At 39.2% G+C, this 26,225-nt stretch overlaps 1 protein-coding gene across 1 annotated transcript; it reads right to left on the reverse strand.

Moving 5' to 3' along the window:
* Window positions 1-565: 565 nt before the first annotated feature.
* On the reverse strand, window positions 566-17,477 carry LOC308460860 (vomeronasal type-2 receptor 26-like; the record flags this gene model as incomplete). The annotated part of the gene is made up of 4 exons (XM_080977394.1): window positions 566-1,467; window positions 2,213-2,339; window positions 2,759-2,980; window positions 16,641-17,477. 4 exons carry the CDS (start codon window positions 17,475-17,477, stop codon window positions 566-568), a joined length of 2,088 nt encoding a protein of 695 aa, XP_080833520.1.
* Between the last annotated feature and the right edge of the window lie 8,748 nt (window positions 17,478-26,225).

The following is a 26,225-nucleotide window of genomic DNA, read 5'->3' on the forward strand; positions in this document are numbered from 1 at the left end:
ACACCAGGTCTGAACCAACAATGTATATGAAGGACTACACACATGAAATGGATTTTTTTATTTAAAAGATGTAACAAAGGCACTGTCTGTAAGGAGAAAAAATAATGTGGCCAGCTGGAAGAATGGACTAACAACAAGTGAAGGATCAATTGGACATTAAATAAGAGATGATGCGGCTAAGGGAGGAAATGTTTGACATATGTTTGCAACAGGAGCAGGAAACCTGATTTTGAGAAATTGTATTAAATTAAAGTAATTTGGTTTGATTTGTAATAATTTGGAAAATTGTTTTTTTTTAAAAAAAAGTCTTAATAAATTTCACAACAGCCTTCTTTTTTCCTTTCATTGTATGTATATATGTTTGCATTTAAGCTGTGCCAACTCCCCATATACGTACATGCATACTTTTCATACAATGTTTTCGACAGTGACAGGATCGTGGGCGACTTTCAAACTCTCACATGTAATTTGATTCATTATATATCTTAGCTAATTTTTTATTTTATTTTTTGCTGTGGAAACACCACTTAACAGCAAACAACAAAGACTCAGAAATAGGCATTCTTCAAGGTTTCCTTCTTATTAGCTGTTCCCGGTTGTTCAGCTCAGGTCTCAGCAAAATAATGTAACATTTTGGGGAAAAGATGCAACCCAGCAACCCAGCACTGGAGGCTAAGATAGAAAAGATCTCCACTGCTACCATGTACTTCCCCTTAGTGCTCAGGTAGGATGGAATAAAGGATAACCAAACACTGCAAAAAAGTAACATACTGAAAGTGATAAACTTGGCTTCGTTGAAACTGTCAGGCAACCTTCTGGCAAGGAAAGCCACAGTAAAGCTCACAAAAGCCAGGAGCCCCATGTAGCCCAGAACACAGTAAAACATAGTCACCGATCCCTCATTACATTCTAGTACAATTTGTTCAGTCAATGAGTGCATGTCAACATCCGGGAATGGAGGATTGGCTACCAGCCACATGATGCAGAGGCCTACTTGAACAAAGGAGCAGGATAACACAATGGTGTTTGCCAGTCCTTTCCCCACCCATTTCCTCATCCTGGATCCTGGTTTGGTGGCCAGGAAAGCCAGAACTACTGTGATGGTTTTTGCCAACACACAAGAAACAGCCACTGAGAAGATGATGCCAAAAGCAGTTTGCCGGAAGAAACATGTCACAATGTGAGGCTTGCCAATAAATAGCAGAGCACTCAGGAAACAGAGCAGAAGTGAAACGAGAAGGGTGTAGGTGAGGTTCCGGTTGTTGGCTTTGACAATGGGAGTATCCTTCCACTCCACAAATATTCCCAGCACCAAAGCAGTGATCAAAAAAAGGCAAAGAGCAAAAGAGGCTAAGATGATCCCCAAAGGTTCTCCAAAAGTCAAGTAGCTGATGCGCTTGGGAATGCATAGATCCTGATTTTTATTTGGAAAAGTTTCATCTGTGCATTCATAACAGTCGCTCAGGTCTGAAAAATAAAGGTGTGCTCTCACTCTCAGATATGTGTAATAAATTTATTCAACATGTCATAACAGTTCCTCTTGTGTAGATACAAGGGATTTATTTGTCATTTATATTCCACCTTTCAATTTAAAAAATGTTAAGACAGATACAAGCAAAACATGGGAAACAATTAATTAGCTGCTTATCGAAATGAACGTTACCATTTTGCACTTTGAGTTTGATATTTCAGTTAAAGTATTTGAAGACTTTAAACAAAATGATAGCTTTTGCAAATGGCAATGACTCATCATTTTACTGATGGTGTTCAAAGCAAAAGTCAAAAGTAAAACTGAACATGCAACACTGAACAGAGGTGCCTCCCACATTACCCAACATCCCTCTTTTTGTTGTCCACTCCAATGAGTCTCAGCAACCATTCAAAATGGCTTAGAAAAAAACAAGGGATTAATTCTTTGACCTGAATCTAAATTGAAATGGTTTTGAACTTTTCGTACAGCTGGACAGGATCTTAATTTCATATTGTACTCTGTCCTGAAATAACACCAGAATTATATTTTTCTTTAAATTTCCATCCAGACCTACCAAATCATTCTATTAAACAAAGATTTGTATGGAACTTGTAAATTAGGGCAGCCATACGTCTGGGTTTTCCCTATGTATGGCAACCCAATGTAAATACCAAAGAAAAGCAACCCCAGAATTCATGTTTTGCCAAATTACAATCATTCTAGGTAGAGTGTATTTCTTACCTTCATGGTCTGAAATCTTCCCTTCTGGACATGGAATGCAATCATAGCAGCAAAATGGTTTCCCCTCCCTCACTTTCTTGCTAAAACCAGGATGGCAGCTGTCAGTACAAACTGAGAGTGGACGAGTCTAAGAAGGCAAATGAAAGAGAATAGCAGTTTTGAAAACAATGCACTTTTGGAAGCCGAGAAAAGATTGATAAGTTCTGAGAAGGTACTAATGCACTATTTCTTTGATTATATTTCTATGCAGCTTTTCAGTGAAATGAATCTCAAAGTGCCTTACAATCAATAAATAATAACAACATGATAGAACTTAATAGAACACCACCAATGCAGCATAAATCATGTAGAATAATTATTCATATCATCATTGAAACCATCATGGTTATCACAAGTTGCTGGAGGCTGGGGAATTATAAATTGTTACTTCAGAGATAAACGAAATCCAGAAAACTCCCAAGAAATTCACATTGCACAGGAGGGCAGCAGCCATATAGGGATCAAAGCTCAGTTCCTCAACTCAGTTCCTCAACAGCAGCAATTTACCTGGTTAAACCAGCTGTGCCAAATTATGACATCCTCATTGATAGTGAACACTTGGTCTGGAAGAGCCTCAGGATCTAACTGGCCAATTTTCTGTTTAGTTTGGTTTGACGAAAAAATCCAGTTGATGACATCAAATCCAGCCATTAGCTCCCCATTCTTGTCAAAGGAAATTGTGTCCCCAGCACTGTTGTTAAATGAGACAGTTCTCAGGGAATGATGGACCTAAATTGAAAAGGGAAAGGGTAGATTGGGAGAAATGCTGTTACGTATCTTCATTGCAAATTCATACACGATTATCTAAGACTATGTCCAGGGGCAGACTTCAGTAATATGGCACCCTGGGCAAGGACAAAATTTGGTGCCCCCAAAATATTTATTGTTTTAACAACAATTGATTTTTCTTCATTATTTTTTTGTGCCCCCATCGGCTTGCTGCTGTGTGTGGGAACCGCCTGCACTGCCCTAATTCCAGTGCTACTATGTCCTTTTGAACTAAGTAAAATTGGCCTCTCTATGTATAGTTTTGATCGCCTCATACCTAAGTGATCACTGTGCTCTGTTTGGGATTGGGCTTCTGCTCCTAGCTAAGGTTTTCTCATAGTCTTCTATTAGAAGCAGCTCTGAAGTAGTGAACCCAACAAAACTAGGGGTTCGATCCTATGGATGGTTTATTTATTTATCACTTTAGGCCGAAAGGTAACATGGACCAATGTGTGATGGAAGAGCTCAGGTATCTCAATGCTTATTGACTCTGAGGTAGCAGAAGGAATATGTCATTCAGACAATGCAGACACAGTGCTATTTTTCTAGATAAAGAGGTGCTGGAATTCACCCTGAACAGCTCCCTCGTTCTCTTAGAATGGCAATCACACTCACTAGAGAGGTGCAGGAACTAAGTTCCATTGAGTTCCTGATGAAAAAAAGCCCTGTGCAGACATATATACTGTACAGACAAATAATTTAATTGTAGAGAGTGGAAGGAAGGTGAAAATGTGAACACTGATACAGTTGGGGGAGACATTTAGTACATGGATGAAGGTGTAGTTTCACTCCCAAAAAGTGTGCACTGCCATATGAGGATGTTAAGCATTTTATTATTATTACATCTATACATCCTTCCTCCCAAAGGAGCCCAAGTTGGCAAAGACTTCCTACATTACCTGCCATGGATGTAGATTCTGAAGCTTCAGTCTCCCTCCATTCAACAACCCCATGTATTTGAGTCTAGACAAGGCCATGGCATGCAAAGCATGGGCCACAGCATAGATAGCATTGTAGATGCTGTAGCTGTGGCCAATCATACTCATTTCAAAAAATGGTGCTGTAAGGCTTCCTAGCTTCTCTTCCTCAGTGCAAATGTCCCCTTCCACCACATCCATATCTTGATGCAGAAACACACAGCCGAAGGCATTTTGCCAGAAGTCCCTGATGAAACCATCTCCTGCCGTGTTAGAGGGTTTTCTGCTCTCGACAAATTGGTGAAAACGTGGGAGATCACTGGAGTGAATTTGTAAGGATATGGCTCCAGGGAAAATTTGCATATCCCAATCCTTCTGAAAAACAAATGAAGTGAGCTCCACCTGGGCTGTTCTAATCCACACTTTGCCTTTTGGATAATCTGACACCTGCTTTTCTTTTGATAAAAATGGGAAAAATCTAAAAAATGCCATGGAATAAGACGGTCCATATGCCAGCATAGCACTGGCTTTGCTGGCCATCACCTTGGCATATGTTTTTTCCCCTTCGTCAAACATCTCTTTAATGTTGGGGACAAAAGTTAGTGTGGGGATTCTTACTATGAAATCAAAACAGATGCCATTCTGGGAAAACATTGGAACCACAGTTTGCACAAATCTTTCTCCTTCAGTAGTATCCATAACAACAACCCCAACCCATGTCCATTTGAAATGCAAAAGCAAAGACAGAATCCCCTCATACTGAATGGTTTCCTTCGGAATCATCTGATAGAATGGGAGGCCTGGTGTTTTATCATTCATCACCGGGGCAGGGCTATATACTAGCTAAAAGAAGATTTAAGAGAGAATGAAATGAAGATAAAATAACTATACGTAAAGGTAAAGGTAAACAACTCTGGGGTTGCAGAGTTCATCTTACTTTACAGGCAGAGCAAGCCGGCATTTATGCACAGACAGTTTTTTCAAGTCATGTGGCCAGCATGACTAAGCCGCTTCTGGCAAAACCAGAGCTACGCATGGAAACGCCGTTTACCTTCTCACCGGAGCGGTACTTATTCATCTACTTGAACTTTGGGCCGTGCTTTCGAACTGCTAGGTTAGCAGGACCTGGGACCGAGCAACAGGAGTTCACCCCGTCGTGGGGATTCGAACCGCCGACCTTCCAATCAGCAAGCCCTAGGGTCAGTGGTTTAGACCACAGCGCCACACGCGTCCCTCTGTGAACCACCCTACTATACAATTTCCATGGGCCTTTCCAGTATTCTGAGGCATTTGCTTTCTTTATAACAGCAATCATTATAATTGTTGTTTGCATTTATCAGTCACGTTATACAAGAATAAGTCTCAAAGTGATTTGCACAGAAAAAATATGTCACATAAAAGAAATTTAATACATAACAATTTAAGTTAATAAACAATACAATACAATGCTTAAAATGTTCATCTAGTAACATATTAACAAGTACAAGTCCTACCCACCCTACTTAAATGTAAGCACTTGAACAAAACCAAGAATAAAGTATTTGTATACAGTCATACCTAACGTTTGCTTCAGGTTGAGCATTTTCAGGTTGCGTCCCGCGGTGACCCAGAAGTACCAGAAAGGGTTACTTCCGGGTTTCACCACTCGTGCATGTGCAGACACACAAAATGACGTCACACGCATGTGCAGAAGCGGTGAATTGTGACCCACGCAGACGCGGGTTGCATTCTGCTCATGTTGCGAACGGGCCTCCAGAACAGATCCCTTTCGCAACCAGAGGTACCACTGTATGTATTTGTTCTTGTATTTTTCAGATTGGGAGTATATAAATATCCTATATTGTTAAAATGGGGAAAAAATAATATAAAAAGAATTACGAAAAAAATAAAAGGTAACCACTACTACCATTGGAGGCAACATTAATTAACCAAATCCCAAGGTAAGGAAAGTGGTCTTGAAGACTGAAGGCATGGTGCTAGGCAGGTCACACTAAAGACAGTATTCCCCACATATGATTTCACCACTGAAAAATCACATTCTCATAGGGCTCCACACTTCTATCAGGTGGGGAACACATAAGAGAGTGAAGACCACTAGGTCCAATTTTGCAAGACAACTGCCATATTGCCAGCAAACCTTTGAAATACCCCCTTCAATTATAGGCCAATTAGCCTGCTCTCAATAATTGGGAAGCTGTATGCCCGATTCCTCAGTAGAAAACTGACAACTTTTCTAAAGGAACATAATATACTATCTGAAGCCCAGGCAGTCTTTGGTGAGAACCATTCAACATCAGACCACTGTCTAATGCTGTCCTTCCTAGCCTAGAAGTATAACAAAATACCTCTGCTCCATATATTTATCTCTAAGGGAAGTATTGGAATGGGGATTACCCAGCTCATAATGCCAATACATTAAACATTTATTTCTTCCATCATTATGTGTATATATTGCCTCCAGCATTGGAAGCAGTATGCCTCTGGATACTAGTTGCTGAGGATCATGTTCATTCATTAACAGCTACATTACTCTTAAGAATCAGAGAAAGATTCTGGCTGGATCTTTTGTTCTGCCACATTAGCTACTTAAACATATAAGGGAAAGGTCAGCTCTAATCTATCATTTTACAATGTGAACAAGGTGAGGTGGTAAGTATTCTGATCATTTTTTCAAGAAAGTCACCAACATAATCATAGTCTAAATTCACAACAATTTTTCTTCCTCTCCATTGTGAAAGTACAAGTGTCATTGACTTAACATATGGCATTCAAATATATATTGAGTACATAAAATGCACCTATTTCTATTGTCAAACATGACGTGTAATCTGCAAGGATTGTGCATGTGTGCAGAAGTGTTACAGTTCTATGATAGCCTTTTACATATATTGACATGTACATAAAAATATATCCATAAACATCTTACCTGGGGCATCTTGTAGATATCCAAGATATTTGCCACATGAAGGGAGGTTTCAGAGTCCAGTCCTCCAATGACAGCTATTAGGTTATTCTGGGTGTCACATACATAGTTAGGGAAAAATCTCTCCAATGTGGACATGAGTAACATTGTGGCATGATAGGTCCTCATTGCAGTAAAATGACTGTCATAGATGTCGAATCCCAAAGTGACATTGGGTAAGAGCTGAAGGTTTTCACTGATCTCCTTTATTGCAAATTCCAAGGCCAAGATATGCTGGTAATTTTTAGGTACTACTCTAGAACAAGAGTTACATTCTGTATAAGAAGGATATCTCACATTCATCACTTATTCTATATCAGTGTACCAGTGCCCTTTAATGTGGTAGTGTGTGCTATGCATATACAGTTCTACCTGATTACATTCCCTTACTACTGACTTAAGAATAAAAATAACAACACATGCTGTATGAAGCAAGCTGCTACAATAAATGATTTATTGAAGAACTCTGTTAAAGAGGAGGTTGCCTTCCTTTTATATGCTTTTCAGCAATTCCACATCTATTCCAGCAATTACACATCTATAGGCATCTTCACTTAGTTAACAAGTCAGGTTGCTCTATAAACATGGCAAAACAAATTATTTCTCCACCATTCCTCCTCTGCCCAGTCCCTGACATGAAGACAACTGTTGTGGGCCTAATTTATTATAATGTGATGTACAAAAAAATAATACTTGAAGATAATAGATACAATACCATGACAGTATGTAGTTTTCACATTTTGATGAACACTGATAGTATCAGTTGCTTAATATCATCAGTGATGGAAATTTGGAATTCTGGATAATGTCTTGATAATTTACCAATGTAGAGAACGTTCTACTGTAATCTACCGGTATATGATTCAAAATAGCTTGGATTCCCTCACACATAAACAATGTTTCTAACTATATTTCTAATTATGTTCTAATCCTGCAGTATGTACATTCATATGAATAACCTTCTTATTATATACTATTAACACTTACCATCCATTTCTATGTGTGGCAATGGTCAATTACAGATGCTTAAAGATTCTTATGATATAAAACAGACTAAAGAAACAAACTACTTGTGTGTGAAGCAATATCAGAAGGGATGTGGACTTAGAATGAAGGTGAGAGAGAAAAATGTGAGCTTGAATACAGTAATTTTAGAGAAGTTTGCTGTGAAGTAGTAACTGATCATAGTTTTTGGTTGGGTGGGAGCTTAAATTGATTCTACTACTGCCTCCCCCATCCATGATAAGAAGCAGATATTTTCTTCAAGCATAAACGTTAAGGGCAATTGAGAGAGAAGACATCCATGATCAGGATTTCCTTTGGTATTTAAGTAGTTAATAGGAGACAAAGTGAAAAGGACAGATTCAGATCACTGAAGGTCTGCACTGTGTTATGATCCAAGGGTTTCAATATGCACTCAGACATGAAACTCTCTGGGTGATTTTGGGCCACTCACAATCTCTCAGCCAAACACACAGGGTTGCTGTGATAATAAAAGGGGGAGGTAAAGAATCATATTGAGCTCCTTGGAGAAGTAAGTAAGTAACGTTCATAGGACTGATCTCATCATACCATGACACTTCTTATTCTGCACAAATGAAGAAAATGGAAAAAATAAAAATAAAAAATCTTACATCAACTCTTCAGCTGATACTGGAGGTGGTATTTCAGTGAATGGTATTGAGCTGGACATGATGAAACTTTGAGAGGCAATGACACCAATGATGAGGTCTCCTTTCTGATGGTATTTGTGCAGTGGACTGTGTGGATACTGGACCCTGCATTTAACGGGAGCCTTGCATGCCATATGAGGAAGACGAATGAGCAGCAACACCACAAGGACCATCATTCTCAGCACATGTGCAAATACTCATTCTATATGCAGATTCTCTTGTTTCCATCTACAGCAATGCCACATATTACCATTACTACAATGGCCTGATAAACCCCAGAAATCTAAATCTCAGAGTACAATGTACATCCATTCTTAATCACTAGACCTGTCTCTGAATGCTAGGTAATTTTATTTTACATTTATTAGGCTGTGTTACTAGTGGAAACTACAGCTCCCCAAGGGTTTTTGAAAGACAACAAAAATAATTATAGGTCATTAACTACAGGGTACGTTAATCACCAAAATTAAAGTTAGAGTCATTCTGGGGAATTTCAGGGAGGAGGGGGGATTTTTAAGACATCAGAACAAAAGCTTTCATTTTTATACTTGACAGGGTGTTGAAAGACGCTTGGGGTTTGAATGACCCGCTCAAGAGTAAAGGATACCAAAATTACTTGAATTAACATCTGATATTAAGATAGGCCTGCTTTTGAATTTGAGTCTGACTATATGGATGCTTTGAACCCTTGCTTGACAGTTAAGCATTGCAACACCCCCCTCCTCAGTAGTAAATAGTAATATCACTGACATCCTCCCCAATTTGGTTCAATATACAAATTTATCCATCATTTAATAATGATGACCCTCATGCTCAGAGTGTTAGCATGAGATGGTGAGCATGCTGTCTTATTGATCAGTAAAGCAGATGTCCAAATCTAGTTGCTCTGTATGTGCATGAACGGGATGCATTGTATATTCATGTACAAAGCGACAATAATCTACAGTGTTAAGTGTTAAGCATCCTTCTACTTCACTGGGCATGTGAACAGCCACATTATAGAGGGATTGAGAGAAAAATCTCCCTCAAAGCTAAGCGAGCCTTGGGCTTGTGAACACAACATGTGCTCTCACGTCCTATTGCCCAGTGTTCACCAAAGGGCAGCCCAAGGATACTACAGGCTGTGGAAGATAACTCAAGAGTGCTCTTAACCCAATCATGCTTTAGGGTTTCTGCCAATTATTAAATTCCCTTACCTACCCACACTGAATGACAAGATCAAATAAGTATACATATGATCAGAAAATCAAAGCACCATTTGATGTGGAGTAGCCAAAAATGAGGAGTCTCAATGACCAATCAGGAGCTCACCAAATGTTCCTACTAAGCCCCTGCTCAGAATTCCTCACCTGTCATCAAACTGCCATGCAAAAAAAGAAAAGAAAGAAAAATAATTCCATACTGTAGAGCAGGGGTGGCCAACTCTCAAGAGACTGCAATCTACTTTCAGAATCAAAAGCTGGGGTCAGCTCAAAGTTGTTGAGCTTTTTTTAGGGAAGGGGGGGAAATCCTTTCTCAGGTTCAGGTTCAGCTTTTTTTTGGGGGGGGATAAAGTCACTCACAAAAAGATCACTATGGATGAAAACAGCAGCACAGAGAAAGCTCCATCTTCCCTTCCAGAGATCAAACAATATAGGGCGGGGCAGGAGTCAGTTTTGATGGCGCTAAGGAAAGGGAGTCAGAGATCGACCATGATCTACCAAAAGCTCATGGAGATCTACCAGTAGGTCACGATCGACCTGTTGGACATCCCTGCTGTAGAGCAAGTGAGGGTGGGTGCAGCAAAAGAGGGAGGAGGAGGGGGAAAGCTAGCTTAAACAGCAGCCTGATCTCTCCCCACCTATTGGGCACTGCTTCCCATGTGCTCGCAAATATCTCCTCCCCATGGGACACACCAACTAATGTCTTCTTCCAAGATAGAGAATTTGGGTGGCAAATCCCCTCTTCAAAAGAGCAGGAGTGGCATTGCTAAAGCTATCAAGATTTCTTATTTAATATAAAGACTCCTGAAATGCCTCACTCCTGGGATGTGAAAGCAGCATTAGTTAAGGTATAGCTCAGAACATTCAAGACCAATGGTTGAAAAGGCAAAAAATAATTGTTTCTCTTAGAATAGATTCCACTAATGGTAGAGTTTGCTATTCTATAGCTGAGAGTACCCTAAGATAATAAGTTCTATGGCTATGGTCTATAAGGAATTTACTAGTTGCATATATCAGCATCAGCAAAGACTATAAACCCATCTGATTCTTTTTAAAATGTTTTGGAATTTTAAGAAGAGTTGCTGAAACACAATTTGAAGGGAAGAGCTTGAGTATGCAAACATGATGTTTTTTATTTAACAGTGTTTCAAATTAATTGTCTGTGATCTATGGTCTACATTGTTGGTGAAGATTTATATAAGACAGCTAATGGGAGAGGAAATCATAAAAACTGGCGAACACACATACAGCTCTGGATAGCAGAAAATAGCAAGGATACAGATATACTGTGCACATACACTTCAACATTTTCTTAGCATTACCTGCTCTCTGTTATTCAACTCTGGTCTCAACAAAATGATGTAACATTTGGGAGAAAAAATGCATCCAAGCAAGCCGGCACTGGAAGCTAAGATACAGAAGATCTCCACAGTTACCATATATTTTCCCTTTGTACTCAAGTAGGTTGGAACAAAGGAGAACCAAACACTGCAGAATACCATCATGCTGAAAGTGATGAACTTGGCTTCATTGAAACTGTTGGGCAACTTCCTGGCAACGAAAGCCACAGTGAAACTGGCCATAGCCAGAAAACCCATGTAGCCCAAGACACAGTAAAACATGGTTGCAGAACCCTCGTTGCATTCTAGAACAATTTCTCCATAAGTTGAGTGCTTATCGACATCTGGGAATGGGGGAGAAAATGCCAACCACATAATACAAATGGTTGCTTGAATAAAGGAGCAGCAAATCACAATGGAGTTGGCTAGTCTTCTTCCCACCCATTTTCTCATCCTGGATCCTGGTTTTGTAGCAATGAAAGCCAGTACCACAGTGATGGTTTTCGCTAGCACACAAGAAACAGCCACTGTGAAGATTATGCCAAAAGCACTTTGTCGGAGGAGACATGTTACCTTTTGTGGATGACCAATGAATAGCAATGCACAAAGGAAGCAGAGTAGGAGGGAGATGAGGAGAGTGTAGCTGAGATCCTGGTTGTTGGCTTTGATGATAGGAGTGTTGTGGTACTTCACAAACAATGCAAGCACCAGAGCTGAAATTGAAGAAAAGGAAAGAGCAAAACCAGCTGAAAAAATCCCCATAGGTTCTTCAAAAGACAAGAAGCTTACATCCTTAGGAATACATAAATTCTTTCTCTTGTTTGGATAATTTTCATCTGTGCATTCATAGCAGTCACCCATGTCTGAAAAAGAGAAGAGGTATAGCAGTCACCCATGTCTGAAAAAGAGAAGAGGTGATATTCTAATACATGCAATAAATCTCACCCCAAGTCCACAGCTTGGACAGTTGCAAGTTTATTATATGTTTATTATTTTCATTACATTTACAAAATATCAGGGCACCTTATAACAAATGTGTTTAAAATAACAATTTTTAAAAACCTCAGAACTGGAAGCAGATGAAATATTTAAGGGGGGAATAAACACCTGGAAAGGATAGTATTGGTTGAAATGTGGTGTAAAACCGGGGAGAAATGGTAACCCAAACATATATTGGTCATATTATTTCCATCTAGCCCATTCTTTTATAAATATTCCACCATATTTGAAACATGAAAGATAAGAAACTGTGGTGTAGATATCCATAACTGGACCACATGCAAACTGTTTGATAACTGCATGCTAAATTTCTCACCATTTTGGTCTGCAATCTTCCCTTCTGGACATGGGATGCAATCGTAGCAGCAAAATGGCTCCCCTTCCTTCACTTGCTTGCTAGAACCAGGATGGCAGCTCTCAGTACACAAAGATAGGGGTTGGACCTAATCAACATATGAAGGAATAGCAACCTTGAGAATAAGGTGAGGGGTGAAGGCTGCTCCCTGCAAGGGCCTTTCCACCTGGCCTAGGGGGCGGGGCCCAGACTCACCAGCCCTGCTATGTGTTCTGTAGTTAACCACCTTTTAATGTTTTATTTTGAAATCTTTAATATAATATTTTAGTTTTCTGTAATGTTGCTTTGACTGCATACTCTATATTTGACTTTCTTCAGATTGTTTTATTTTTGTTTTGTTGATTTAATATGCTGTAAACCGCTTTGAGATTTTTCTTAGAAATATAAAGCGGTATAGAAATTGAATTAAATAAATAAATAAAGGGCATGGGTTCCTTCATATTCTGACCTTTGTGGAGCAGATGTTAATGAGACTACACAAGACCCACTAATTCATGACTTCATCCTATACCTGGGGTTGTATTTGTGTGTTTTAAATAGAATGCTTACACCTGATCCATAATTTATGTTTATATGTGCATTGACCAATTAGTTTATTTTTATATAGCAAATATCTTTTTTAAAAAAGGAAAAGAAAGCAAATTACTCTTTACATCAAGGATCTCAAACTGCTGATAGCTCAATCCTTGTGGATGTGTCTCCTGTCCTTTGGTTTTACAGACAAAAGAGATTTATGATGCTCATTCTAATTTTATATTTACCACCCGCCATTTCAGCACCTGCCAGACTAAAGATGTTGTATATCTAATAAGATGCCAGTGCAATCTACTCTATATTGGATCAAGCACATGAGTGAGCGGTTTTCAAATAGGAGAGCATCATTCCCGTATTAGAAATCTGGTTATGGATGCACCACAGATAAAGCTTTTTGGAAACACCAGCAGAGAGACACAGACCTTCTTTACATGGTTCTCTAGGTAATTCAGAGACAACTCGGAATGAGGAGAGATCACGTTAGATTGCTATATCAACAAGAAACTAAATTAATTTTCTTATTCAAATCCCTGTATCCTGGGGGTTTGAACATGAAATTAGACTTCAATTGTTTTATTTAATTGTTCTGATTATATGGCTACTGCTGTCATTCACTGCATTAAATGCTGGATTCTGTATCTTTAAATTTTCTGAATTGTACTCTCAGGATGGCCTATATAATGCCTCGGCCCTCAGTATCAGCTTTCTACACTTCTTAGTGAGTGCTGATCTTGAGGTACCTGTTAGGACCTTTCATATGGTATGTATTCATTATTCATGATTGGTTATGTTTACAGGATTGTCATTCTTATATTTATATTGTATGCAAATATACTGGATTTTATTTTACATCATCGCCAGCTGATGAAGAATTACTATCAAAACAGTTTGCCGCCTGGAAAAACTGTACTACATTTTTGGATCATCCATTATCGCACAGGTACAGGATTGTGACTGTTGAAAGGCTTATTTGCCTCTTTCAATACTGGTGGACTATATTGTCTAATTTTGTTTGTGTTACAGTGATAGACTTTTATTTTCTGTGATTCTATTATGTATTCTCTGTTTAAGAATTGCTATGCTTGGAGCTTCTATTATCACATGACTACAGGATTGGGGCTATTGAAAGGCTTGTTTGCCTCTGTTATATTGATTGATTACTTTCTCTAATTTTGTTCATACAATATTCATTTATTTTATTATTTGTATCTCCATCATATATTCTCTGTTTAAGAATTGTTAAATAATACAGGATATTTTATATATATATATTGTTGGAACATTATTAGCCATGTGTTGCCTGTTATTGCTTAAAGATAGCTCAATCCTACCTTGTTAAACCAGCTGTGCCATGTTATGGCATCCTCATTGATTGTGAAGGCATGGCCTGGAGAAGCTTGAGGATCAATCCTCCCAACTTTTACTCTCTGAAAAGATTGGTTTGGGAAAACAATCCAATTGATAATATCAAATCCAGCTATTAACTCTCCTTTCTGATCAAAAGAAATCTCATCTCCAGCACTGTTGTTAAATGAGACACTTCTGAGAAAATGATGGAGCTTAATTAGGGAGGGAAAGGAAAAGGTTTATAAAATGCTCTAGTTGTGTTTTTCAGACTAAGGACAATTATTTTGCTATTTTAATATGGAATGGGAAAGAGGATTTTAAAACCCCACACATATTCCTTACTTAGGCTGTGTTGCTCTATGCACACATATCTTAAGAAACAAATTTGATTGAAATCTATGGCACTCCATGAACTCTGTTCTCTGTAAGCATTCTTTCAGGACTTTCTGAATCTTGCTTCCCAAGCACTGAGCATAGGACTGGCAATTCTGTATCATCCTTGTGTGTGTGTGGGAGAGGGACACATTTGCCCCATGCTGCTCACTCTAGAAGAGGAGAGATATCTTCCCCAGCAGGGAGGAGTGTGATACAACCATGTGTGTCGATTTGGCCTTATGGTGGGGGAAGTGGAGATCAGGCTACTTAAGCAACTCCCCCATCTTCTTCGTGACAGATAGGGAGAGTGCAGTATCATACTGACCCAAACAAGGCCAAAGCCAAAGCATTTATGTCCATCTTCATCAGCAGCAGCCTCCTTCAGGCCACCTTTTTCATAGTGAGTCACATATAGGGATTCCAAGAAGAGGAGGAGCTTCAGTTGATAACTACCTGAGTACCCACCACCTGCAATCCACACTCTTTACCTACTTGTCTGCAATACTGTCCTGTAGTAATTGCCTTCCTACCCCATAAGCTATTGATCTCTGGTGCCACAAGTTCTCCTGCAGACTTTCTTTTGAGAGTATGTCAGCCTTTTATTCACTCCCTTAGTTTTCACTGCAGTTCTTGTTTTCACTTCCCACCTCACCCCTTTCCCCTTGTTTGTGTTGGTTTCTTTGCAAGGATTATCTCTCATAGGAGTTCATTTGCATAACCACATGCATTCTCATTGGTATTCTCCTCTGGCTTCTCAGTTGGGCCTGCTGCATGAACAATACTCAGTCCTTTGTCCTGTATGCCAATTTTACTGTCGCTTTGCCTGCTGTATTTGATTTATGTTTCTTTACAGGCTATCACCCATAAGCTGCCAAAAAAGGGGTCTCTGTGGTCAAGAAAGCCCCCAAGTGGTTGCAACCAGATCCCACCACCATCTTTGTGTTACTGGCCAAGGTAGGGGTGCTGGAAAAAGCCCATTCCACTCATTCTGAAGCCCAATGGATAACCTAGTGTGCAGAGATCCACACGTAAAGCATCAAAATCCAATTTATACTGTGAACTGTTTGATAGGGTGTCTATTCTTGAGGGTTAGCTGTGACATCTGTATCCATCCCCTCAGCTATTGCTATGGAGACACCAGTAACTGTTTCTTTACTTTCCACACCTGCACCAGTTCCTGCAATACCCCACAGTGGTTCAGCACCCTTAGATGGGTTTGCAGTAGTTCCAGCACCTGCTTGCAGTGAACTTAGCTGTCCATACACCCCCTTCCCCGTCTAGTGGAGACTTCACTTCTAATTATTGCAAGTGAGTATTCTACTACACTCACAACTAACTTGCTTTCAGTTTGGCTATATCACTAGTTACCCCTGCCTCTTTGCCTTCTGTTACAGCACTCCCAGTGCCTAGTATGGCTGCCAGGATGACACAGGTGCTCCCTCCTCTTCCTCCACAATATAACTGCATGGGTGGCTTCTGGTGCTCATGAAGAATCAGCTCCCATGGCCATCAGTGGTGGTCACCCTTTGACAGAGGCCACAGGTAGACATGACAGCACCAGCCTGGGCATTGCCCCCTCCACCAGGGATTCTTCTCTGCCCCTGGGGGACCTCTTAATATGGGCAATGAAAGAAAATATTTGGAAGATGTGTATATTGATGGTTTTCAAGCACTTGTCCCAATTGGTTGAGAGCATTCAACATTTACCTATGAATATTCACCCCATGGTCTTTCCATGATTAAATAACAGAACAAAATCCACATTACATTCAGGGATTTTACAGGTAGTGTGCGGTTGCACTATGATTTGTGACCCTACCCTGCATTGGGATGTCAAGCATCAAGGCCATGGCTCCATGGTGTGCTATTTCACTCAAAATATTCTGCTGTGTCACAGAACAAAATAAAGTCCATTACCTGCCATGGTGGTTCTTTCTGAAGCTTCAGTCCACCTCCCTCCACCATTGCTCTGTGTCTCATTCTAGATTTAGATATTTTACACAAAGCATGGGCCACGGTATAAACAGCATTGTAGATGCTATAGCTGTGGCCAGTCATACTCATTTCAAAGAAAGTTCCTGGAAGGCTTTCCAGCTTTTCTTCACCAGTACAAATATTGCCCTGGGCCTGTTCCTGAAATTGCATTGGAAAAACACAGGCAAAGGCATTCTGCCAAAATTCTGTGATAAAACCATCCCTGGCTGCACTGGAAGGGTTTCTGCTCTCAAGAAATCTGTGAAAATTTTCTAGATTATTTGAATGAATTGTTATGGTTAATGCACCTTGGAATATTTTCATATCCCAAGTCCTTTGAAAAACAAATGAAGTAACCATCAGCTGGGCTGTTGCTATCCACACTTTGCCTTTTAGTGTTGTCGTTATGAGTTCCTGTTCCGTTAGATATGGCAACCATCTAAAAAATGTGAAGGAATAAGATTCCCCATTAACCACCAATGCATTGGCTGTACTGCCTAGCAATTTATCATGTATTTTTGCCCCCTCTTCCAACACATTTTTAACATCTGTGACAAAGGTTAATGTGGGAATTCTTTCTATGAAGGCAAAGCAAACACCATTCTGGGAAAACACCGGGAAAACAGTTTCCACAAATCTTTCTCCATTGCTATTGTCCATTACAATAACCCCGATCCATGTCCACCTGAAATGCAGAAGCAAAGAGAGAATTCCCTTATACTGAAGATTTTCCTTAGGGACCATCTGGTGGAAGGGAAGACCTGGGGTTTTATCATTCATCACTGGAGCAGGGCTATAAATAAGCTAAAGAGAGATTTGGAACAAAACGAGAATTAATATTTCTATAGTTTTAAGGTTTATTTATTTTATTTATTTTTTAAAAAATAAATAAATCTACAGCCTTAGATCTTTGATTGATTGGATAATGGTTTGCCTGCATGCATCTGCTGTGTGAGATACCTGAAATTGACTTGAAGAAACCAGAGGACAGAACTTTTTTTATGTATGCTACAACAGCAGCAAGAATACTCATTGCAAAGTATTGGAAGACACAAGATCTACCCACTTTGGAAGAATGGCAGATGAAGGTGATGGACTATATGGAATTGGCAGAAATGACTGGCAGAATCCGAGACCAGGGAGAAGAGTCGGTGGAAGAAGATTGGAAGAAATTTAAAGACTATTTACAGAAATATTGTAAAATTAATGAATGATAGAATGATGTTGGATAGTAATTAAGCGCTTTCCAGCTGTAATGTTCTAAGAGAATATGAAAAAAGGGTTCTAAATGGGTTAAAATCTAATGGTAAGGATTTGCTGAACCAATAAATTGAAGTGGAATACAGAAAAGGGAGGTACGAGGAGGTCTGGGAAACAAGCTAAAGGAAAATAAGTAATAGAAAATATGTGTGTTTTTAACTGTTTTTATTTTGTATTTTTCTTTTTTCTTTTTCATTTTCACTGTAATATTTCAAAAAACCTTAATAAATATCTTATAAAAAAAAAAGAGATACCTGAAATTGAGATTGTTTGGCTGATAATTCCTATTCATTAACTCTTACATTGCTTAAGATGTCAGACCTATAGATTTGACAAGGATACATGGCTGTGTATGCACAAGATAAAGTGTTATTTTTAATCCAATATAGAGTTTCCTTGCATACACCATATATATATATATATATATATATATATATATATATATGCAAGGTAGGGTTGCATGGCATTTGAATTCCATTCCTTCCTGGATGTGACAGCTTATCTAGATCCCTTTCAATGCCATTTTGATTTCAGTTTTAGAACTGAAGCAATTTTTGGCATGCCACCTGTTACCCTTCAGTAGCAGTTAAAAAGGAGAAATAAAAATGTGTTGATTCTCATGGACTTCTCATTATCTTACATTAAGGTTAAATACACGTTCACAAAAAGGAAACAAACACAGTTTGTACTGGTAGCCATTAGAGGGTTTTTTATATCATTTTGCAGTTGTTAACATATTAATTACAGCTCCAACTGTGTAAATCCTAACAATGGTCCTCATACTGACTATGCATGGTGGCTCTTAAGGGTGGATAAACTTTATACTTATAATGAGCTGAAAAAAATAATACAATTCATGCCAGATAATTGTCACAAAACACCAGGACCAATCTAGAAGGACAAAGAATGTGTTCCCTTCCTAAACCACACATTCACAGAACTTAATACACACATACGTATATCCCACCTGTGGAATCTTGTAGATATCCAAGACATTTGCCACATGAATGGAGGTTTGTGAATCCAGTCCCCCAATGACAGCTATTAAATTTTTCTGGGTGTCATATGTGTAGTTAGGGACAAATTTTTCCAGGGTGGACATCAGAAGCATTGTGGCATGACAGGTCCTCTTTGCATTAAAATAACTGTCATAGATTTGGAAGCCCAAAGTGAGATTTGGTAGGATATGTGAGTTTTCATTTATCTCCTTTACAGCAAAAGTCAAAGCCAGGATTTGCTGGTAATTTTTTGGTACTACACTGAAATTAGAGTTACATTCAGTATCAGAAGGTGATTTTATCCTGAATAAAAGTATTGTCATATACATAGTTTTTTATTAGGGGAACTTATTCTAAAAGAAATGTCTGCTAAAAGATTCAACAACTAACAAAGTCAGTGTACATTGTGAAAACATGAAATTGTGACTACTTCTTTGGTAATGTACTTACCAAAGCTGATCTATGTGCTTCAAACTCATTAGAAAATGTCATTCTATGCACCCTCAGCAATTAATATTATTTCCAAGTACATTCTAATCATATGTTACTTGTACTCATAACTTACCACTCGGTTTCTTAAGAAGGCATTTTCAATGCGATAGTATTCAACAAAATTATGACATCAAAGAAAGCAAACAGATACAGAGCCGTTAAAAATAAGCAAGCAATTATTTTCCTGTGCTTCAAACAGTATCAGAAGGAAGGCCAGGTGAAAATAAAGTTATAAGATAACTGAGAAGGGTGTGTAACTACTTGACATAATTTGGGCACTGGTAAAGGGGACAGTTTCAGTTCAGTTCCGCTGAACTATTTAAAATTTTTAAAGATGATGCTGTTAAGGTGCTACACTCAATATGCCAGCAAGTTTGGAAAACTCAGCAGTGGCCGGAGGATTGGAGAAGATCAGTCTACATCCCAATTCCAAAGAAGGGCAGTGCCAAAGAATGCTCCAATTGTACTGATTTCACATGCTAGCAAGGTTATGCTTCAAATTCTACAAGGAAGGCTCAAGCAGTATGTGGACCAAGAACTCCCAGAAGTGCAAGCTGGATTTAGAAGAGGCAGAGGAACCAGAGACCAATTTGCAAACATGCACTGGATTATGGAGAAAGCTAGAGAGTTCCAGAAAGACATCTACTTCTGCTTCATTGACTATGCAAAAGCCTTTGACTGTGTCGACCACAGCAAACTATGGCAAGTTCTTGAAGAAATGGGAGTACCTGATCACCTCAACTGTCTCCTGAGAAATCTCTGTGGGACAAGAAGCTACAGTTAGAACTGGATATGGAACAACTGATTGGTTCAAAATTGGGAAAGGAGTACGACAAGGATGTATATTGTCTCCCTGCTTATTTAACGTATATGCAGAATTCATCATGCGAAAGGCTGGGCTGGATGAATCCCAAACCGGAATTAAGATTGCTGGAAGAAATATCAACAACCTCAGATATGCAGATGACACAACCTTGGTGGCAGAAAGTGAGGAGGAATTAAAGAACCTTTTAATGAGGGTGAAAGAGGAGAGCACAAAATATGGTCTGAAGCTCAACATCAAAAAAACGAAGATCATGGCCACTAGTCCCATCACCTCCTGGCAAATAGAAGGGGAAGAAATGGAGGCAGTGAGAGATTTTACTTTTTTGGGCTCCATGATCACTGCAGATGGTGACAGCAGCCACAAAATTAAAAGACGCCTGCTTCTTGGGAGAAAAGCAATGACAAACCTAGACAGCATCTTAAAAAGTAGAAACATCACCTTGCCAACAAAGGTCCGTATAGTAAAAGCTATGGTTTTCCCAGTAGTGATGTATGGAAGTGAGAGCTGGACCATAAAGAAGGCTGATCACCAAAGAATTGATGCTTTTGAATTATGGTGCTGGAGGAGACTCTTGAGAGTCCAATGGACTGCAAGAAGATCAAACGTATCCATTCTGAAGGAAATCAGCCCTGAGTGCTCACTGGAAGGACAGATCGTGAAGCTGAGGCTCCAATACTTTGGCCACCTCATGAGAAGAGAAGACTCCCTGGAAAAGACCCTGATGTTGGGAAAGATGGAGGGCACAAGGAGAGGGGGCGGCAGAGGACGTGATGGCTGGATAGTGTTCTCGAAGCTAACAGCATGAGTTTGACCAAACTGCGGGAGGCAGTGGAAGACAGAAGTGCCTGGCGTGCTCTGGTCCATGGGGTCACGAAGAGTTGGACACGACTAAATGTCTAAACAACAACAACAAAAGGGGACAGTGGAAAAACTTAGGGCTACAATCCTACCTCCAGTTGACTGGGAATAACTCTATTCAATTCAAGAAAACTAACCTTTGAGTAGGCATGTATACAGTTGTGTTACAAATAAATTATAAGACGTTTCCACATTGGCCATGATAAAATAGAGATTCTTCCGTTAAAGACTTAGGTCAAATGATATGTAACCATGGAATCTACATATCACTGCAGAACAACACTGTGCTAGGCAGTTTCAGGAAATTTTGTGTCCCTGATGCGTATGTGGTGTCTGTACGTTTACATGAAAGGACAATAAAATTTCAGAGAGGCAATTCAGATTTAGAAAATAGCTTCTGGAGACCCATAACTTAAAACAATTTTACAAATTCAGCTACTTTGAAATATTCCTATGTAGCACCTTTGAAAAGATGGGCAGCACTTAATGATTTATTTTATTTTATTTTATTTTATTTTATTTTATTTTTATTTTATTTTATTTATTTATGAATGAACGATCGAACAGGGCACCGCTGAAATTTGACAGTCCACAGTCTGCCACTATATCCATGCAAACAAAAATTAAAGTACTGAACTCCTTACGCAAACTCCTCAGGCAGTGCTTGAGGGGGCTCTTCAGTGAATGCTATTGAATTGGAGATGATGAAGCTCTGAGAAGCAATGCCACCAATGATGAGGTCTCCTTTCTGATGATACTTGTGAAGTGGTTGATGTGGGTACTGGAGCCTGCATTTAGCCATGTGAGCTTTGCAAGTCATGTGAGGAAGCAGAACCAGCAGCCAGACCAATAATGCCAGCATCCTGACTACAAGTACAAATTTACAAGTCTTTCGTGAATGTCTCCATGATAGCCCTGTACCAGGTCTGAAATCTACAAACCTAATTACAAAGAATCAGTGATCATATACACACAGCTCCTACGCCTAGCCCTGTCTCTGAAAACTAAGAGGTATATTTATAGTAGCTCTCAGGTACTGTGTTATTAATTGTAATAGTGGAAGCTACAATTACATCCCTATGAAGTTTTTGACAAGCAGCAAAATTAATTACAGTCCTCAATATAATTAAAGGGGAAGGTAATAACCAAGTAAAATTGAAGATTCTATGTGGAATTCCTAAACAAAGATAGTTGGACAGCTTAAAAAAAAGTGTATCACATCCAAACAGTCACATGGACATTTTTGCCTCAAAACTTGCCCTGTATACATAGACATCTCTTTTTCCTAGGGAAAAAATACCCCCAAAATGCATAGTTGAAAGCAGAAGCATGCCACCCATTTGGCCCTTGCTCAAACGGGTATATTTTTTCTCTCTCCACCCCAGTCTATCATGGAGATCCATTGTAATGCCATTCATAAAATTTATAAAATTTAAGAAAAGAAGAAGAAGAAGAGTTTGGATTTGATATCCCGCCTTTCACTCCCTTTAAGGAGTCTCAAAGTGGCTAACATTCTCCTTTCCCTTCCTCCCCCACAACAAACACTCTGTGAGGTGAGTGGGGCTGAGAGACTTCAGAGAAGTGTGACTGGCCCAAGGTCACCCAGCAGCTGCATGTGGAGGAGCGGAGACGCGAACCTGGTTCCCCGGATTACGAGACTACCGCTCTTAACCACTACACCACACTGGCTCTCAAAGTTTCTGAAACACAATTTGAAGGGGAAATTGTGTCCACACATTGTGTCCCAATAGGCAGACACATGAGCTGGAATTGAACTGGGTCGCTGGTATTTTGATCTTAAATTAAAATCAGCCAAGGGGGATGACTTTGGGATGGGAACGAACTTAACTGGATAGCTATAGCCAATGGGCGACCCAACCTTGCCTAAGGAATTAGGGCATAGCTCCCTAGTCTGGGACTGTGGGGTAGGATATAGCTTGATAGCCCTTGAGGCTAAATTGCTTCATAGGCATAAAGTTATGAAGTCTTGGGGAGTGCAGCAGCATAGGCTTTCCTACACACCTTCATGGTGTGGCCTGGGAATGGGAGGCAGGCTGGAGAGCAAAGCCTTCAATTCCTGCAGGCAGGGGTTTGGGCCACCTTAGAGGCTGCAATAATAATTTATTATTTATACCTCGCCCATCTGTTCAGGTGTTCTCCTGCTCCAGTACTGTTTTTCCTCTGCAGGAGTTTTTAATGAGTTTTATTCTGAAATAAAGTGGCCCTAGTTTAGGCCAGCTTCTCTGTCTGTCTTTTTCTTTGACAATCAGGTTGCAGTGTCTGGACAGGTCTATCATTATATAAAGGAAGGAAGGAATAAGCAAACAAATTTATAAACTGCAGTGCATTCAATAAATACCAGAATGGTGTACAGAAATTGAAGTATAAAGTTAATCCTAAAACAGTATTGAAACATAAAACCAAAGAAGCATTAAAAACTGCAGGGATGAAATGTTCTAATTTGGGAAATCTTAGAAGAAAAATGAAGGTTTTAAACAAACGTCAAAAACATATTGCCATGGCTCCTTCATTTCTAAGAGAATAACATTCCAGAGAATTGATGCCACAACTCTGAAATCATTTACCCAATTCACAGTATGTCTTACCAAAGGGGTATGTGGCAGATTTTCCTCCCCACATCAGTCCAGCCATTTATTTTCCACCACATTTGTTAGTTCTTATCTGTTTTAATTATCAGATTTTATCCATCCATTATCTGTGTTTAATCTTGTATTTTATTCAGATGTTTTATCCTATGCTTGTTTCTTTGTCCTTATTTGCTCCAACATTCATCAGTTAAAAAAAAAATTCCTAACTGCTATTTTATTTATATATTTTTTTATCCTGGTCAGTGACCGTAATAAAGTTCATTCATTCATTCACTCACCACATTTGAAACAAGAAAGTAAAGAAACTATGGTGTAGATATCTGTGGCGATCACACAGGGCCCCTGGACATTTGATGGTCTATTGACCCTGTGCCACCACTGTGATTGCTTTCTTTGCTGCCACCACCCCGCTTCTCACGGGGACACATGGAGTCCAGACAACTGTTAACATTAACAAATAATCAAGTTTATTTTTAAATGTAGGAACAAGCTAATGGTTTCAGTTAATTTTTCTTGTCAGTTTCTTAACTCTTAGTTCCTAACAACTTCAAACTGATTATTCCCAACTATCTATCTGACTCCACCTGACAATTCCTCTCACTCTCTCACAATACAACTCCACCAACCCACACCTAATCCTTCCTCTTCCTTCTTCAACTCCCAAACCTCAACTGACTTTCAAAACCTCCCACTCTAACTTTTACTCCTCCCTTGCATTCCCACTGACCAATCACATCTCACTCATTTAACCCTTTCCTTATGACCCACCTAGGAGGCAAACGCCACAATATCAGTCACTGGACTACATGCAGTGATCAAACATGATAACTCTTCATGCTAAATTTCTCATCATTTTGGTCTGAAATCTTCCCTTCTGGACATGGGATACAATCATAGTAGCAAAATGCTGCCATGGTTATATTCCCCACCTTCATTTGCTTACTAGAACTAGGATGGTTGGGCCTGAGCAACATATGAAACAATAGCAACCTTGGGAAAAATGGACATGGATTCTTTCAGATTTGGACCTTTGCACTTTTTTTGAAGCTACATGCAAGCCACTAATCGATGATGTCACTCTATACCATCATATACAAGCAAGTCAGTGTTATAAATGGTAGGACGATATAGCTGATGCCCAGCAAAATAGTTTCAAAGTAGTGAATCATCAGATTTAAATACATTCTTCCAAATAGTCAATTGTCAATAGTCCATGAAGAAGAGAATAAATTTTGTAGCGGCCCATAATAAAAAACTAGCTCTACAAACTGATAGATCCATTTCTACTGGTGAAAAAACCAGCTCATTTAAATTCTTGTTCATTATTATCAGAATTATGTGGTTCATTGTGACAGCATACTTAATGTCACATATTGTGACTACACATGGTTCAATACCGATTTTAAATTTTCAGGATGTATGTGTGATTTTACTGTAGGTTTTTATATATAGCAAAAAGAATTTAATTTTGGACATCAGGACAGTGACTCAATCTGAACTCAAGGATCAGACCTTAGGACTCAAACTGCTGACAGTTTGACCAAATCAGCTGTGCTATGCTATGGCAATCTTATTGAACATAAAAGCTTGACCTGGAGAAGCCTTCGGATCAGTCCTGCAAAATTCCACTCTCTGAAAGGATTTCGGGTTTTTTTGTGGGGGGAGGGGAATCCAGTTGATAATATAAAATCCAGCTCCCCTTTTTATATAAAATCTACTATATTAAAAAAAGGGGGAAGAAAGAAAACTGAATTTAAGAATGGAGAACCAAGAAACTGAGAGAAATCAACACTGGCAGATTTATTCTAGAACAGATCTGGTCCTAGGACAGATAATTAAACAGTTGGTCTCTGAGCAATTAGGAAAGGATGCTGTAATTACTAAGAACCAGCATAGATTTTACAAGAACAAGTCAGGCCAGGCAATTCTTTCTTTTTCTCCTTCCTTCCTTCCTTCCTTCCTTCCTTCCTTCCTTCCTTCCGACTTTGTGAAATAGTTACAATCTTGATTGATCTGGGAAATGATCTGGATGTAGAGCATCTTGATTTCAGTAAGGCTTTTGACAAACTTCTCCCATGATATCCTTGCAGGGAAGCTGGTAAAATGTGGACTAAACAATGTTGCTTTTAGGTGGGCTTGTTGTTTATGGAACTCCAGAAAAAATGCTGATCCAATTTGAAACTAAAGAGTTTGATACACGCACATGTTCTTTGTTCATAAAGCAAATGTTTCATGAATGCACAAACACCACTGAATCAAAGATACAGACTGATAAATTTTTCAACACTTTCTTCTAATTAGCATTTCTTTGTTATTCAGCTCAGGCCTCAATAAAATAATGTACCATTTTGGAAAAAAGATGCAGCCCAGCAACCCAAAGCTGGAAGCTAGGATAGAAAAGATCTCCACGGCTACCATGTATTTCCCTTTGGTGCTCAAGTAGGTTGGAACAAAAGAGAGCCAAACACTACAAAAGACCAACATG

This window comes from Podarcis pityusensis (assembly GCF_964106645.2).
Source record: "Podarcis pityusensis genome assembly, chromosome: 13".
NCBI classification, from domain to species: domain Eukaryota; kingdom Metazoa; phylum Chordata; class Lepidosauria; order Squamata; family Lacertidae; genus Podarcis; species Podarcis pityusensis.